General features: G+C 38.8%; 1 protein-coding gene across 10 annotated transcripts in view; it reads right to left on the bottom strand.

Moving 5' to 3' along the window:
- RBMS3 (RNA binding motif single stranded interacting protein 3) overlaps positions 1 to 19,144 on the bottom strand; it is a 1,078,291-nt gene that overhangs the window by 238,218 nt on the left and 820,929 nt on the right. For all 10 annotated transcript variants that reach the window (XM_090046479.1, XM_090046485.1, XM_090046477.1 and 7 more), the window contains one exon: positions 10,890 to 11,047. In XM_090046479.1, coding sequence (XP_089902605.1) covers positions 10,890 to 11,047 — 158 coding nt within the window. The remainder of the gene's footprint in view (positions 1 to 10,889; positions 11,048 to 19,144) is intronic.

The raw sequence follows: 19,144 nt of genomic DNA on the forward strand, positions 1-19,144 counted from the left end.
GAATAACACTATTACTTCAAACTCTTTAAGAGTAGATTTCTGGTACTGGTGCAGAAATAAATGGAGAAAGTAACTTTAGATCCTACAACAACGTTGAAAGTATTAGGATGCATCCTGTAAATATCATTTGGGTAAGAATAACTTTAAAGAAAAAAAAACACTTCAATAGCCGGAGGCCAAGTTCCTTCCACATTCTTGAAGGACTGATTCTTTTTTTTTAAAAGCCATGAATTTTATTTTCATTTGCCTCTGTGTCTTGGTCCTGGCTGAAACCAGAAACAATACAATCGGTATGTGAGGAGTTTAAATACTATCAAAACAATATTTTGTTTCTGGCCCAAGGGGAAACAGGAAAGCACTGAAAATCTCAAAAAGCCTGTTCCTGTGTAATTTCCATCCCAAATTTGCAAACTTAAGATGCTTGGATAAAATCAATATTAAAATCTCAGACATTTGGGGCTCAGTCTAAAGTGAATCTCACCACCAAGTAATTTGAGGTCCATTTTTCACTAGTAAATATATATTTAGAGAGAACTGAAAATATATATAATTCCCTCTATAGGTCATAGTGGTTCCAACATAGTAATTTCACTTTGTTATAAGTAACGAGCAGCCTTCATCATGCTAATACAGATAAATATATAAAACCTTATGGAAATAATGATACTGTATATGCTCATTATGCAGATTAACAAAATGTATAGTAACAGTTTAAAAATACCTAAACATATTAGGAAAAATAACATAGTGATTAAACAGATATTTTACAGTAAATACTCAAGGTCATGTAACGATCAGTTAGCATTAAAATGATATGGCTTTGAATCACCTTTACACTAAGGTCACTTTACTCTGGCAGAGCAATAGATATGAGAATATAGCCCTGTAATTTTTATATTTGGAGATTTTGTGGAATTATAAGTTTACTCTCATGATGAATAGAAAAGTAAAAACATGTAAAATGGAGTAAGAATAAGGCAACTTGATCTACTTGATCATATGTAAGGATTTTTTGCAACCATTAACTTAGTTATTATGATATGTGGTAGCCAAAATATTTGAAAAAGGAGGAACTTGAAAGCAGGAAGTTTAATTACTTTCCCAAGGACAGAGTCAGAAAGATGAGCAATCAGGAGATTAAAGTTCCCAGGGACACATGTGAACCATTTGAACACTTTTCTTACATTGTATGCACATAGGTGCATCTGTGTACAGAATTTCTCAATGGGAATATGAGAATAAGTGTTTTAAACATAGGTGAACCTTTAGCACAAACACTGAATTACAACTGTTAAAGCTGACAGATCCTAACTCCTACGAGTGGAGGATAATTTCCTACAACACATTTTTCTAGCACTCTGTTCAGTCTATTTCTTAAAACAGTCTACATTACAGAATCAAAACTCAAGGCACAGATGATATCTTTTATTAGACCAGATGGATATTTGCAAAAAGCATCTTTGTTTGCAAGCTTTCAGGCACAGGCACCTTTCACCAGGCACAGGAGATTGCAAAGATTGTAAAAGTTCTCCTAGGTAGACATGAAAATTTGTATTTCACAGGAGAGCTACAGGTGTGGTAAAGTCCCCTGTTTGGGACAGTTCATTTTGTGCAGACTAGGCTCAGAGAAAAGTCTTTTTACCTCAAAGTTGTCTGGTGGCAAGCAGGATGTCACAATCATCACTTCATTTGTGAGACACTTACTCAGCCTATCTGGTCACACTGTCAGGCAACTGAGCATCAGCCTCTGTTGCGAGTCTAGGACTCAGCTGGCTCAGTTAAGTCACTGTCTCCCTACTCTTGATGCCTGTGTATATGTACAGTATGGGGGGGAAGAAAGGTGGGATTCTTTCTTCTCCCCTGGAATACTGTTTGTCCTATTTGTCATATCCCCTAAAATTTTGTGAATAGTTATGTCTGACATATCTGGTGGGCCAGTATGAGATCCTAGCAGTGATCATGTGTTTGAATGGGAAGACAAGAGGAATAGGACATTTCTCCATACTGGACAAAAAAAAAATCACCTCTTTTGGGGGAATGGAGGAATTGTGGGGATGAAGGGATTTTCCCATGGTAAGTAGGAGAGGATGGAGAGTATCTTGTACAAAACCTGAACCTTCGAGCAAACCAGCACTTTGCTGCCAAACCCTGTCAGCAAACAATACATGGTTTCCTTCATTGCCTATTAATTTGGCTAATCATTGCAAAACAATGTTGGCTCCTTCTTGTTCCTCTCTACCCACACAGAAGAACAACAGTCTATTGTTTTCCTTTATATAGGCAATTGCTATTGTTATCCTGCATGAATATATCAAACTCTAATTTGTTCTTTGCTGAGAATATAAATATGACTGATAAAGGTACATGTAATATTCTTTGACTTCTGCAAGGTATTTTATTTAGTGCCACATGACATTGTGATTAAAAAAATTAGCACTTTGCAACATCAACAGAGCATACATTAAATGGATTAGGAACTGGCTGACTGACAGATTTCTAATAGTAGTTATCAGGGGATTATCATTATTGAATGAGGGTTCTACAGGGACTGGTTCTAGGCCTGCAGCTTATTCATCTCTGATCTGGAAGTAAATAAAAAAATATTGCTGCTGATAAAATTTGAAGATGATATCAAGATAGGGAAAACAGTAAACAATGATGAAGACACAGCTGTCAAAGAACAATCTGGTAAGCGTGGCTATTTCAAACAAAATACGTTTTGACACAGCCACCGTGCAAGATTACACATCTAGGATGATAAAGTGAAAGCCATCCCTACAAAGAAGGAGGCCCTAAGCCTGGAAAGGACTTAGGGGTCACAGTGGACAAATAAATCAACACGACCTCCAGGAGTGATGCTGTAAAGAGGTGAGTAGTAAGTAGGAGGAGACAGGTGATTTTACCTCTTTATACAGCACTGGTAAAACCAATACTGGAACAGTTCATAATATTCTTGTGTCTACATTTTTAAAAAGAAGGTCTAAAGTTGGAAAGACTGAAGAAAAACAAAAATGATTTGAGAGTTAGAAAAAATGGCTTTCAGTGAATGACCTAAAGAGCTCTATTTGTTCAGTTTGTCAAAAAGAAGACAGAGAGGTGACTTGATTACAGTGTATAAGTACTTCCCTGGGGAGAAAATACCAGGTACTAAATGGCCCTTTAATCTAGTGGAGAAAGAAATAAAAAAACTCAAAGGCTAGAAGCTGAAGTAAAAAGAAATTTAAATTAGAGCACAGGGAGAAATGTTTAACAGTGCAGGGAATTAATCAATAGGACAAACTACCAAGGGAGGAGGATAATCCATTGGTTGATATCTTCAAATCAAGACTAGATTCCTTGCTGGAAGATATGCTTTATTCAAGATCAAGGGTAACTGAGTAAATTTCACATGCTTACAGTGCCCCTCTGCTGCCTACATTGGAGAGATGGGCTGATCTCTATGCGTAAGAATGAAAGAACACTGAACTGACATCTATACCAGAAAGACAGATAAGCCTGTGGCAGACACTTGAACCTCCCTGAACTGACCTCAGGGTGACTGCTCCTACACAACAAAACTTTAAACACAAACTTGAACAGGAAATTGCGGAAAAAGAAATTGCCCACAGACTGGATTGTTTTACATATGGCCTAAATGGGGATGATGGATTCTTATCCCATTATCTGGATTAGCTTTTATAAATCCCATGTCCCTCAATGAGTTAACTGCTTTGTCTCTTCTAACTAACATGGTTTTATATTCTAATAATAGCTTTCTATGTAGTAGCTCTGCTTCCTTACAGCATCTGATGAAATAGATCCTTTGCTTATGAGAGCTTATGCTATGCTGTTCTAGTTTAGTTCGTCCAGGGGTACTCTACCTCCAGCCTGTGGGACAAATGCAGCCAGCAGAGACAATGCATCTGGCCTGTGGAGTCCCCATGTGTCAGTATATTTGGTGGCAGGGGAGTATGGCAATTAATAGAGCCAGGCCTTGCCACCTTCTCTCATTAGTTTGGATTAGGGCTGGGCCACACTGCTCCGTGGGCACTGCCAATTCAGCCCACTGAAGAAAAAAGTTAAGCACCACTAGTTAATCTAGCAAGGTACAAATCTACCTACCTTATGCCTAAATTTTAATGGCTTCTGATATAAAGCAGGTTAAATCAGTGGTGCTCAACCTATCCAACTCAGAGGCTGGAGGAGTGGCATAGGATCAGTCTGCAGGTATGATCCGCCAGGCCAGTGTGTCCCCATACATCCGATCATAGCATGACCCTGCATGCCAGAACTGGCCTCAGCATGACCCTATGTGCCAGATCCACTCCATATACTAGCACAATCTGGACCATCCGCCTCCCCACAGGTCCAGAAATTTGGCGGAGGCCACTGGCCATTAACTACCACAGCTCTAGGAGCAATTCACTGCCACCACTCCCTTACTGCTAAATTTCCAGACCCACAGGGAGCTCCATGGCCAGGTTACATGGCCCCACAGGACAGATCTGGCCTGCAGGCCAGAGATGGAGCACGACTGGGTTAGACAATATACTAGGTCCTTCTGGCCTTAAACTCTATGGCTATGGAACAATGCAGGTAAGCATGGGTCTTCTTAAGACTCTCTAGGTCTTCTTCCATTCGAATTCATTTTATTATTTCCTCCCATAGTAACATATTCAATAGATTTTTTATCTCCTCAAATTTGCTTACTTGAAATTTAATACCCCAGTGTGACTGCATTTTGTTAATCCCTCCTATGGCTAATTCATATAGCTTGTTCTCTCATCATCTCAAACAGTAAGAGAAAGATCGTGATTTCCCTGTTGGATGAAATCTCTATATTTTAGATGAAAAACACTGTCCTCTTTGTAACCTGAAGGAACATAAGGCAGAATAGGCAGAATTATTCATTGGGGTAAATTATCTCCTTTTTTGCCATAAACTTCACTTTTTCCCCAACTCACACTGTGTGCGCTCCCTAATTTTTTGTACCTGTGTTTACTTAAGTTAAAGGGAGCTGTGCTTGCCATCATCTATATACACACAGAATATTTATAGGGAGCGTCAGGGAAAGGAGGATCCTCCCTTCTAAGAGTTCTTTTATTACATACAGTTATACTTAAGAAAAGAAAACTAAGGGCGTACCTGTGTATAGCAGCAGCAAATTCCATGTCTGTTTAAGTCGGCCCACTAGAAGATAATGGATCACATAGCAAAAATAAAGCCTAAACCTCAAACCCAGTTAGCAAAAACTCACAATTATAGATCCTCCAACATCTAATCACAAAAGAGCAAGGCTATTTTCTCTATATTTCCTTTTGTTTTCAGATAATGGAGACACATAATTGAGAATTTCTTGACTTTTGTCACTCTCTGTAAACAACAACACAGCATTATTTTATGACAGTTTATGCTGGACAAATTCTCTTGTATTATTTGGAAAAGGAAAAGAATAGCATGAACACACAGTCACTTCTACATGGATCTGGAATGATTTATGCTGCTGTCTTCATGCTCTCAAGTTAAGTATTATACTGGTGCCTGCTAGCACTGCAATAGTTGAGCACCTGACTGTCAGCATTTCCATCATAAATTTTGTTTTTAGAGGCTTATGAATTTGCTGTGAAATGTCACTTGGGGAGAGGGGGGTGAATCTTACAAGGTCATTTTAAGTTACAAACAGCAAATAAAATAGTGGTTTCTAACACTGTTTTTATACTTTACTATTCAAAAGGACCTTTAAAAAGCTTGATATGCTGTTCAATCTATAGTGTAGAACATTTAAACGTGACTTTAAAAAAAAGTAAAGCTTCATATTATTTACATGAGAAATAAAATTATCATAGTTGAGGAGCAACTATTTAACAAAAGCATCCAGGGGTTTTCATACAATAGTTTTAGGACTCAATTTTAGGTTCTTTTCTGATCCAATGGGATCAGGATTTGACATTTGGGTGTGTAAGAACTGGGTTGTAAGTAGTCTGGAGCAGTAGGCCTCCAAGGGAGGGCAAGAGACAGGAGCTGAAGGAGTCAGAGTTACCAAATCTGGGGTGGGGAGGAGAGGGAAGTGATCCGGAATTCCAGAGGCACAATCCAAGTCACAGGCCAAGTCAGGGTTCTGGAGTCAGGGACCAAGTTATCAAAACCAGCCTGAAATAACTGGTTCTTCTCAATCTCTTTCTGAAACAGATGTTGTTTGGCTTCCAGTGTGGCATCATCTTTGATTCTAAACTCTTTTTTTCACATATCCTTTTGTATATATCTTTAATTATGCTTACCACTATTTGGTCACAGAACACTGAATTGATGCCACCTGTCCACATCACAACTTCATCCTTCCTGCTGTGATTACTCTAAGTATTTATAAGTACTTGGAGCTAGCTCCTCAGATGCCCACAGAGTGTGGTTTCTTCCATATGCGTTTAAGTTCTAATGTCACATTAATCTCAACTTCATGCAATTCCACTACCTATACATTCATTTCCAGACACTGTTAACATTTTTACTCTATGCTTTTAAATCTCCAAACAACAACTTCTCTCTCATGGACCCACCCTCTCTTTTTCTCTCTCCTTCTATTCCTATCCCTTCTCTGATCAATAAAATTTCCAGTTTCAAGTGTACAAAAATCCTGGATTAGAATCCAGTAAATATCACAAATTTAGCTTTAAAATAGTGGTATATTTTTAAAATTTTGTTTCCTGTTGCTTTGGGGATCTTTTCCTTTGGTTTCTAGTTTCTAAGGCCTTATAATGTTTTCAGATCAATGTTCACAAGTCTGAGGTTTAGAAATGTATCTTTTAATAAAAATTCCATTTCTCAGTTTATAGGATGTATTACTTCCTGGGTTCCAAAGGCTATGGTGAACTGCACCCCCCCCCCCCCTCCTGCCCCTAATCCTGCAGAATTACAAAAAATGGGAGAATCACAACGCTGGTCTGTTGGAGAGTCTAGAACCAGGAATCACTATTCTTGAAGTATATAACACTGTCCAGGATACCTAAAGGGTCTACTAATTCATTATCAGTGGAAAGATTATGGAGCCACAGCTACAGTTTTAAAGCTCTTCTGTCTCCTTGCTTATAACTTTCCTCACAAAACATCCCTTGAGGGTGTAACTGTTCACACTTGTCCTCATATAGACATTCTACTTCTCCTGGGAGGAGAAACCATGAGAAGTTCAGGATTTTTCTCCCAGAGTAAAAATGGTTGCTCCAAGAGAAAAAATAACCTGGGAACAACCAGAGTTAAATCACTCCCAGGTGAGTTTCTCCTGGGACAGAGAATGTCTGTACATGCTGACAATACACACTGACCATGGGCAATCTGAGCTAGCCAATCAGGGCTGCCCTATGCATTGCTGCCATCTGTTGACAGGCAGATTAAGGAAGCCTGCAGAGCACACTGAGGGTGTATACAGGGACCCCTGGCTGAACAGTGTTAGCACTGCAAACACTCCACTCTTCAGGGCCTCAGCATTTGAATGTCTGTACATGTGGCTCTGGGTTAGTTTTTCTATCATAAAAACAAACCTGAGAGAATTTCATAGATTTCATAGACATTAGGGCTGGAAGGGACCTTGGGAGATCATCGAGTCCAGCCCCCTGCCAAAAGGGCAGGAAGTCAGCTGGGGTCATAGGATCCCAGCAAGATAAGCATCCAATTTACTCTTGAAGGTGTTCAGTGTAGGTGCTTGAACCAGCTCTGCTGGCAGACTGTTCCAGACCTTGGGGGCTCGGACAGTAAAGAAATTCTTCCTTATGTCCAGCCTGAAACGGTCTTGCAGGAGTTTGTGACCGTTCGACTGGGGAGTTTGGCCAAGAGGTGATTGTGGGATACCAGATCAAAGGCTTTTTTGAAGTCAAGATATATGACATCAATCTCAGGTTATTTGAATATGTGTAGACTGCCTCAGTCAAGCTGCAATGAAACTTTATGGGAAGTTTTAGGAGAATCTGTTCAGTTGCTTTCAAGGCAGACAAAAGTGCAGGAACATAGTTTTCTACCTTAAACAAACTATTTATAGTCTTACAGATGCATAAATTAGGCACAGATTACCTTTACATGTAGCCAGACAGTACTGTGTTAAATCTGACCCAAATTGCCACCTATAATACAATGCAGCAGACATGTTAAGCTTAAACAGTTAAAAAGAAAAGCTGTCAATAACTGATTAGTATACATTTTTACTTCTGGGTGCTTTCTGAGCAAATTTTCTGATTATCATGGGGCTTCCTATGCTATTTCTGTCCTTTTCAGCACCATAGATACATAATGTTTTCTATGCTGTGCAAGCAAGAGATCCAGTAATTTGCATTCAATTCAAGGAAGTAAAACTATGGCTTAAAAATACTTCTTCTGATTATTGACTTTTTTGGACAGAACATAAAACATATTTTTATTAGAAGTTTAAGTATCATAGTATAATAATTATACCTCCGGGGGCTTGATTAAAAATGGCTGTTATGCCAACCTTCAAAACCGCCAGAAGACCAGTCATTTCAGTGGATGCAAAGTAAACCGCTTCAACTACATTTCTAGTATGTAGCTGCAACACATACAGCAACTCTACAATCATGCAACTCTACAGTCATAGAGTTGGCTAACAAAATAAATACCATGTATACAAATACATAAAGACCAAGATCACCAGCCCTGGCTGAAGAGAATGGATGAAGTTTTAAGCTATGTTTATGTTTCCCTGGTCAGCTGGGAATCGCCAGATCTCCTGCCTAAATTGCTTTCCTCAGCTTTGTGCCCTAGTGAATCAGAGGACAGAAATAGCATGGAAGGCATCACGATGGCTTCATGTCACCCAGACATTCCCCTAGATAGAAGCAATCTTTTCAGCTAAATCAGCTTTAGGATGCCTTGCAGTAACTAACAAGCATGAGGGCCACAAACACTACATACAAGTAAAACTGACACCTTGTTTTGTCCTATATTTATACATATCTACTGTACACGTATATTATGAGGTGATAGAGTGCACCTATCATGCTTCTAAGTAGGCAGACCACATTAGTTATAAGGAAATCTGGGAAAGCTGGGACACTCCCACCTCCTAAGTCAGTGGTGCTGCTGCAGGCTATAGCACAGCCTGCAGGCAGGGGTTCAGGTATAGTCCGGTGCGGAAGTAGAGCTGCCTGGAGTACCATACCCCTCCACCTCCCTGCCAGCCTGTGCCCTGTGCCCCTGCATTTCCTCTGGTACTTCTCACCAACCAGCCAGGACCATTCTATGAAATCCAGAACTGTCTTGGCCAAACCAGGATGTATGGTCACCCTACTTCTAAGGAACAATAAATTAACTCATCTATATACACAGACACATTTATAAATGAAACCCTGAATAGTGTTTTGTTATGAGAGAAAGATCATGTGACCATGCAATTAACGTTTGTATTGGAATTGTTAGCAGTGCAAAGGCAGAGTAAAGATTCAGCTTATTTTTTTTGCCTTTTATGCATTTTGTGAAAAGTCATGGCCTCATTCAACTCAATGTGAGTTTTGTAATGGACTTCAATGAAGCAATGATTTCAGCCTCCCTGTTCTCATGTGCTTAACCCTATAACTTTCTTTGCATTGATATAGGTTTTTTTTTTAATTAATCACACGCATTACCAAGAACACGGCCAACTTTTTAAAATGCAGGTTTATCATCTAATTAAACAAAAAAAAAGCTAAATATAGATCAGTGTTCAAACTAACACTATTAAATGAGAGACTGCAGAAAGAATGGTGTGTCATCCTTCAGCCTGAATGATTTGTCTAATACCTTTTGAATTCAGACAGTATTATCTTGACATTTCCTTGTGTATGATGATCTTTTATATCAAGGACAAAGGTAACATTACAATTTCAGTTATCTTGCAAGCTGCCTCTATCACACAAGCAACCCCATTTTCCTCAACAGTGTTATGGCTCTGTGAGAAGTGCCATGATATAACAAGATACAATGTATTGCAGGGAAATTCATGAGATAACAGAGCCATCATTCTGCCTGCTCTTCAAAAGTACAGTGTCATGAATGTTCTGTAAAGCAGAGTGATTTTTGCTTTTCTTTTGAAACAGGAGATTCAATTATTTACAGTATAAATTGATATCAAGTGTTTTTTTCCCCACTTTCCTTTCCTACACCTTTGTATGCACTTCTCCATTCCTTATTTTTTTGTCAAGAACCTATTCAGTTTAACACTGTTCTTCACTGATTGAGCCCTCTGCAAACATTTCCCTATAGTTAAAATGGAAACTTCTTTCTTTTCTGACAATGCCACAAAGTACAATAAGGTGGGTTCCATCTTTCTAATGCATCAAATTATTCAGCCAGGGTTTCTTAAATGAAAATAGTCCTCCTGTCTTCCTCTGACAGGCACACAATCCTTGGGTCTTCCAGGTATTCAGACGCACTTCCTCCCTCTGATCTTTTTGCTTATAAATTTACCTTTCCTCATTATGAAATCTTTGCTAAACTGCTGCATTCCTTTTTCACTACATCTATGCTTTTGGCTATAGGACATTTATTATTATCTAAGCTTGATACTCCATGGACAGCTCAATATTCCTTGCAGTTTTTATGTTCATTTACACATACACAAATTGCAAGGAGTACACGCAGACATATAAAGCATAATGAACACATTTTAGACCAGTGAAACAAACTTCCTTTGCAAAAATCTTGTTGGTCTAATAAAAGATACCATCTCTACTGAGTCCTGACTTTTCCTTTTACAATGGTATGCTCTGTATCAATGGAAACTACAGACAATACAATCTGATAAACCTGCTGTCTCTTTACTGCTTTGCATATTCTTAGCTATATGGCTTTAGAGAAGACAGCATCTGTAAATGGCCAAAGCTGACGCCAAAAAAAAAAAAAAAAGCATAAATCAAATAAGGCAAGTGTTTCACCTGGCAAAGCCGACTCCTCTGCTGACTCCATTAGCATCTCTTAATATTCTGGTGGAAATGACATGTCCAAAGGGTTTCAGCATGTTCTCCAGTTCCTGCTCATCCATAGAAATTGGTAAATTTGAGATGTATAGATTTGTAGGGTCTTGCTCTTGTTGCTAAGACAAAATAAAAGAAACAGCCTCAGTTAGACCCAGTGTTTTGAAAGAACAGCTTGTAATCTTAAATATCCAGAAGCAGGCAATACTCAAAATTATTCTGAGCCAAGAATTTATTACAGGGTTAAAAGAAGAGCTATGTAAGCTCTTCACAGCTGACAACTTATTTGCCAAATTAAGTCCTCAATCCTGCCAACCTTCATGCATGGGCTTAAGTCTGCGTACATGAGTAGTCATACTTAACTCAATGGAACTACTCATTTGTAGAAAATTACTCATATGCACCAGTGTTATCAGGACTGTAGCCTAATTTAGCAAACTGACTGTGAACAGAACATGATTGTCACAAATGTGTTCACTGTACAGAAACATTCAACTGTTTTATGCAGAGATGCACATTCCAGCATGTGCAATGTTTGCAATCGTTTTACTCTCAGTAAGGTTTCTTGAAAACAGAGACCATTTTCCACATAACATTTCTATGCATTTATCTATCTTTATGATTATTCAGTGAAAAACAGTGCTGGCAGAAAATTTCCCAACAAGCTTTAATTATGATTTGTGCTTTGGCCATGCAGTATTTGCAATTCAAACTTCCAACTTTTTTGACTGGACATAGAGGTCACATATTTGTACTCTGATTGGGCAAATATGACACTTAGGCTGACATTACCGGTAAGAATATTCAAGAGTACATATTTCAAAGTCAGGTTCTATAAAAATTCTAGAATTGTAACTTAAATTCCCAGCAGTAAACTTGTTCGCTGGAATGCTTTCAGCATGAACAGAAAGAAACAGAGTCCCAGTATATAAAGCAAACATTTTTAAAGTGAAAATCTCTTAATTAAATGTATTGTGTTATATCCTTGCAAACTCCTGTGTGAACATGCTGGTTGAAGAGCAGGTTATTTATGTTTAGCTTAACCATTTCTCCTAACTTACAGTAAAACAAAAATAAGCAGGACCTTGCAGCCTCTTGCACAAATTTAACTGAACTTGCTTAAAACTACATCTGCAGTTAAACCAGTGCACTGTGAGTGGACAAATACAAATGATCATGTACATGCCCAGCTCTAGGAAGATGCATGAACAGAATTCAGACTCAGAAGGCCTGTGTTCCTCCATTGCCTTTCGTATCATTCACCCCTGTGTAATAGGAATGTGAAAATGAATAGAGCCAGTAGAGGCTGTAACTTAATTCAGTAGCATTCTAAACTCATTTTACAGATATGTAAATGACTGTACAAGTTACAATGATATAGAGAATGAGGTCAAAGGCCAAGAAAAGTTCCCTGGCTAGAGTATAGCGAGCAAACTCCAAGGCTAGGGACAGAAGTTACACATAAACTAGTTTAAGTGATCAGAAACCAGTTTAAACCTGTAATAGAACAGAAGTGCAGTGCACATTAACTGCTTTCAAAATGGCTGAAACCAGTTTAAGATAAACCTGGTTCAATATAACATCAGACTTAACCAATTTAGGTCAAACTGGTTTATGGAACTTCTGTCCCAGATCTCCTCCCAATTCAAGTTAACTGACAGTCCCTCCAGCATCCCAGGATGCTTTGCAGCCCTGGCCTGTGTTGTGCTATCTGCTCCAGCAGAATAGTGACTGTCCCACCCCTCTGCTCCCTAACTGGAGCAGTATCACTGGTTTGGCTAGCAGAGAAGAGGGTGACCCCAGCACTGGACACTAGCTGGGGTCTGCCTGGTAGGTATGAGGATGTGATGAGGATTTTCCCCTGCTCCCGGCTCAATTGGAGGTGGGGGGCATGGCCAACCCCTGGCTTGGCCCGGCAGCCTGCCTATGACTGGGGGACAGGTTAAGCCACCACTCTGACCCAAACTGACCCCGGCCAGGGTCTGCCTCATGGGGGTTAGGGGGTGGGAAGAAAGGAAGGAAAGGAAGAGGGGGTGGGAAGAAAGGAAGAAAGGAAGAGGGGTGTGGCCAGGCCACCCTGGCCATACAGTATCAGCACTGCAAGCTCTCCATTCTTCACAGCCTCAGAATTTAAATGTCTGTACAGGTGGCTCTGGGTAACTTTCTTTACCTGGAAAGAAAACCTAGGAAAATTCTTCCAGGGTATTTGAATATATGTACAACGCGTAAGTTCTCTTATGGGTTCAACAGATTAGGACTTTTACTAAAATATTATACTCTCTCTATATATATGTACAGGACCCTGTACATGACAATAACATTTCTCACCTCTTTCACCACGTCATTTCCAATGTATATATATTTGTACGTATATCTATATAGTATATAGTATAATATTTTAGTAAAATTATATATATACAGAGGAAGAGAGAGAGGCAGTTTACATATACATGTGCACATACAAATATATATACATTGGAAATGGCGTGGTGAAAGTGGTGAGAAATGTTATTGTCATGTACAGGGTCCTGTACAACGTTCGCAAAACTCCATGTTTTTCTTACAGCCCCAGCTCCAGGGTCAGGTCATTAAGTAAGAGCCTCAGTTTCTTTCTTTCTTTGGGAAGTCTATCCTTTATAGTTGGGGGGAAGTCTTGAAAACATGAACCCTAAAGATGGACAAATGTAATACTAACTACAGTAAAATTTTAACCCCATTTCATAATGAAGAGGTTCTGACTTGTGTGTTTTGAATGCCTGGGTTTGGCAATACTGGTAGAAAATGCATTTCATCTTAGTGTTGCTTTGTCCCCAGATGCATATGTAGACTAGAGTTACCCTGTAATATTTCAATCCTTGGAACAGTTTGAAATGTCTGTCATTTGTTTAAAACCAAAATACATAAAAACAAAATAAAACTGGAACATTTTCATGTAACTACCACAGTAAACCTTATAAATAAATATAAAGTAAAATGTAGACCAGAAAAAACATAAAATGCAAAAAGGTCAACTGCTGAAAAGTAAACTGACTGAAAAGTTAAAAGACAAGAATAAGAAAAGATAAAGCTTACATTATGTTTCAAATATGATGGGAGTGAGGGACTACAGTAATGCCGTTGCAATATTTAGCTAAACTTGAAATGGGAATAAACTCCTACCTAGAACGTTTGCTCCATGACCTTGATTTACCTATCACATATTTGATCAGTATGATAAGGCGAGAAATAAACAGTATTATTAAATCATAAAAGGTAGTGTTAATCTTTGGGGCTACATATTTGTTTCTCTGGATTCTCAAATTTTCAGGTGACATACATGCTCCCTTCCCCTTTCCCAGCTTACACATGCATCATTTTAGTTTGAAAAAAAGATGTGTTTTTCAAAATGTTCATATTTATTGATGGGATGAGCCTAATTCAGGCCCAGAATCCCAAGCACTCCCCCAGATTCTAGGGGCATCAAGGATCTAAACCATTTTACAACAGATTCCCACATCAGCAGAAAAAAAAATCACACCCAAACCCAGTGCTGCAGGAAGAGCCGGACACCTGGTACAGGAGTATTTTTAATTCATTTAATTCTCTTAGATTTGTGTATAATACTGGGAAAGCAGATTTCCCAGGTTGGGACATTAAAATCCTATTTGGTTTTTTACAATTATTTGCCATTTTATCCTATTCCGAATTGGCCTGGTAAAGATCTGCCCCATTTGCAAAGTGAGGAGATTGGGACTTCTTTGTTGTAAAAACAAAACACTTCAGAAATGTGTTTCCCATATATAACAAATGAGTTAGCACTATCATGCAAGTGAAGCATAAATATTGAGGGGGTGGAAGAAGGAGGGTGAAAAGTGCTTCCTGCGTGCCTACAAAGTCTGTGAAGGCTAGCCTTTTTGGTAGGAATGGTAGAAAGTAGCACTGTCCCTTCCCCAAGTGCCACTGTGATCCCCTTCCCCTGACTGATCTGCTTCTCTGCTTTCTGTTCCCCATTTTGTGGTCCCGGTCCAATGTGCCGCTTTGTTTCTGCTTCCTTCCCTATCTGCCACTGTGTTGCCTCCCCACTCCCCAGTCTGCTGTGGGTTACAAATAGAGGCTGCCTATGCCATTTATTGGCCACCCATGATTCAGCCTACAGATCAGAGTGGTAGCTTCAGTCCTTCTATACCACCTGCCCCGAAAGGTGTTGGGGTACTACTGCCACGTGGATTTTGTAGCCCTTATCCATTGATATATCCACCAGTGTCCTCCATGCTAGCTTATTCTGGTAAACATAAAACCTTCTTCCATATGTCAGAAGACTGAAGTGGCACTTCTATCCAATTGCATAGTTGTGAGATAGCCACATCTATGGCAAAAGCAATGTCAAAAGCTTGGAACTGGCTCTCTTCGGTGGACTTGATTTCACCTTTGAGACATATAAATATTATCTGACTGAATCATCCTCTCTCGGACAAGCTATTTTAACAGGAAAGAAAGGGTTACATTTTCAAGGACAAGAAATGTAATTTTTATGCATACAACTGCAAAAATGGGAAGAATACTAATCTGGTCAGTTCAGAGAGCCTATTCCCCATTTAAAATTAGTGTATTCCTACTCTCTTGTATTTATTCTTGTGTCTGCTGATGTACATGTTTGAGGAAAAAGAAAGAAGAGATGGTAGACCTTCAAAAATGCTAGCTCAAAGCTGGTTAAAAAAATGCCTTAAAGGTTTAAACCTTTTAAGACAGCAAGTTACCAGTCAGTTAAAAATAATAGTTGCGACTAAAACTCAACATCAGAGCACTTCATGTATTGGGCAGCAGGTGTATAGCATCTCTAAAGTTCAGCAGGCAGGAACATTTTCAGGGGGGAAGTGGCCATAAAATGCCTCATTGTTTATTAGGAAGATCTGAGGCAGGCACTCAGATAGGAAGCGCTGTACCAACAAGATGTGAAAGATGTCTAAGAGCAGGTAGGCTGCAATACACGATGAAACTACAATTTGTGATATGGGACCCTAATATCAGGCTGGAAGAACAAGAAGCAGAAATATTTTTCAACTGAGAACAACTATGATCCTTCACTGCTGCTATGGGATGTAACTAACAGTCTGAATGTCTAAAATTCTGCATGCGCCATGTTATAGTCTGCATATACGTTATTCTTTGAAGGTCTTTTTCTGTTTGTCTGTGTGGTTCTTCAGAGGTTTAACTAATTCAGCTAATTTAACTAATTTGCACCCTTGATAGAAGATGCATACCTGATAGGCTTAGTGCTCTGGGGCATTGGAATGGAGGCAGGAGGTGGGAGAAAAGGGAATCAAGGCTCTGCTCTGTATTTGATGCCAAATTAAGGGCTTAGAATCATCACTTGTCACATGAATCTGTGGTGGTGGCAGGGCAGGGAAGTCTTAACCTGTTTGCTGGTAGTGACAGTTACTTTCACAGTAGCATCTGGCTGCAACTGTGCTCCACTTAGCTGGAGCCTCAAGCCCCTACCTCCATTCCAGTGCCTCCTACCTCAGTGAGGAGGGAAACTGAGGCTGATAATGTGTCTCCTGCCTTCCAGCTCCCCACTATAATGAGTGTTGGGGCTCCAGTCACCCATCCACAGTTATGCTACTGCACTACTTATTAGTTTGAATTTGGTTTTGTCTTACAAAAATGATACCAGGATAATTTAGAATGGAACCAACTCAAATTGATTTATTCAGGAATCGTGTGCATTACTTTTGCTTATTAGCCATCCATCACAACTCCTTGGAACAGTTTGCACAAGGGAGTGACTCACTAGTGACTATTTAAGAGGAGCTGATCTTTACATCTTTCAAATTAATTTCAGTGTCCCTGAGAATATATTGCAATATCTGCTTTGGTGTCACTCAAAATAACGCACACGTTCGGTTTTATATTTATGGATGATATAGTGTTGTCCTCTAATAATAAGAGGTTTCCATTAGCTTCACAGGTAGCTTTACAAATCAGCCTTAAAATCACATTTATCTTTCATGTTTTAGGTTCTGAATCCAGGTTTCATTTTCCCTTGAAATCACAGCACATATAGGTAGATGACACCTATCCGTAAGCACAGCCTATCTGCCACTTTGCTACTTGCCCACTCCCCAATCTGCTGCCTGTTACAAACAGAAGTTGCCATTTGTTGGCCACCCCTGATTCAGCCTACAGATCAGAGCAGTAGCTTCAACCCTTCTATACCACCTGCCCCAAAGGGTGTTGGGGCACAACTGCCAAATGGATTTTGTGGCCTTTTTCAACAAAGTCACACCACAAATTTTCCATTTCTAGCTACTGTTCTGAAAACTATAGTGACTAGAGTTTCAGTTTTCCTCCTCAGAGCTACAAACAATGCAGACTATTCCAGTCTAGACTAAATAGGGTGGTAGTATTGTAGATGAGATGGTCCAAGAATTATGCAAGCAGCAAGGATTTTTTTGTGATACCTTTTATTAGACCAACAATGTAGTTTGGAGAGACCCATACTTTGTGCCCCAAAGCTTGCCTAACATATTTCCCAATAAAAATAAAGTTTTTCCAATAAAAGATATTATATTTAAAAAAAAAACTGGATTAAAAACTAAGATCAGCTCAGGTTCAAAATTTCTTCTTCAATATTTACATTTTTTGATGCTGCAGATTATGAGCAGTTCCTGGAGTATTTAAAATATAAACCAAATCTTTCAGGTATCTGGAGGGTGATTTGAAACTTGCAATCTTCTGCAATCTTCTACAATGAATATGAATTACAAGTTTTTGTCATTTTTCCATTTATGCATTTTCTTTTTTCCTACTATTTTCCCAAAGTGGAGTTAAGGCCAGCATTTTCAAACTTGATGCACAGATAATAGGTCCTGCAAATCCTATTATAAATACAATGATTCTGATGCTAGATAGGATAAGCCACAACCCCTGAATGATGTTACAAGGCCTCAAAAATCAGGTCAGTAATTTAGGTGTCTGTTGGTCTAGCCACCCAACTTTACCGGGGGGCAAATCTAAAATTTTGACCTCATTATTAACATTCTGGCAATAATAATAAATGCTGTACCAGAGATTATATGCAAATCTGCTACATTCTTCTCATAACAATCTTCAATTTCCCCTTTAAGATATTAACTGTCCTCAATTTTCCTTGACAAATCTACTAAAAGTTAAATGAATGCTATGGCCAGTGTCCACCACATGGCAATCTGTGATCAAGCATGGCTTGAAACATTTTTGCTATATATATCAACTTTGGCTTCTATTTAAGGATTATGGGATGGGACCTCACTTTATGTAAATCAGCATAGCTCCGAAGAAATCAGTGGAGATGATAGGGGGCCCAGTCATTTTTAAATTAATACTTCCCTTATAAAAATACTACAATAATAATTCAAACCACTTAAGCTTAAAATAGTATTAGCACTTTACTTGGGACCATAACAGCAGTAAAAGCAAGGTATATAGAGTTAACTCCCCCACTTTGCCAGAGCTCACAATCCGTTTTACTTGCATTTCAATAGGCACATTTTTAATGGCAAGAACGTCCTCAGAAATCAGAACAGCTATGAACACAAACATGCCAAGAATACTCACAAGAATTCACAGCAAAAGTGCTCTCTTGCTAATTTTATAAATCTTCTTATTACTTGCATGAATAAACTTGAACAATTATGAACTTAAATAAGACTCTTCCTGTCTATAAAGTTCATAGTGGATCATCCAGGCAGAGAAATAGAAAAACACTATCTGATTTCTATAACCAATCACACTGTGCAAACAATGAACAATGAATATGTATAGCAAGATGGCTTGTTCACAAACAAGTCCTGAGTGAAAATTTGTTCTCTTGGATTTGTTAAGCAACTATAAACAAGCACATTCATAAAAATCATGACCTGTAAATAGAAAAAGGGCAAAAATATTTTGGTGAGTTATTTGTAATAATACTTTGATTAGCTTTATACTGCAATATTATTTATAAGTGCGGTTTTAATGAAAAACATGATATTTAAAAAGAGTTCACAGTTTATATGTAAGGAAGTCCCCTCACTGGGCAAAATTCCAGAGTACTCTGCTTTGTTATGTAAGCTGGACTCAGATTTCTTTTAATGAAGGCTAAGTACAGGTGTTCAAGAAGCCTGACATGGAAGCACTCTAAGTTTCAAACTTTCCTTTAAGTACCCAAGGTGAGATTGGGACAAAATAGAACAGATATGGGCCCTTTGATGGAGGGA

The sequence above is a fragment of the Crocodylus siamensis genome, chromosome 5 (genome assembly GCF_052110815.1).
Source record: "Crocodylus siamensis isolate JL-2025a chromosome 5, ASM5211081v1, whole genome shotgun sequence".
Taxonomy (NCBI): Eukaryota; Metazoa; Chordata; order Crocodylia; family Crocodylidae; genus Crocodylus; species Crocodylus siamensis.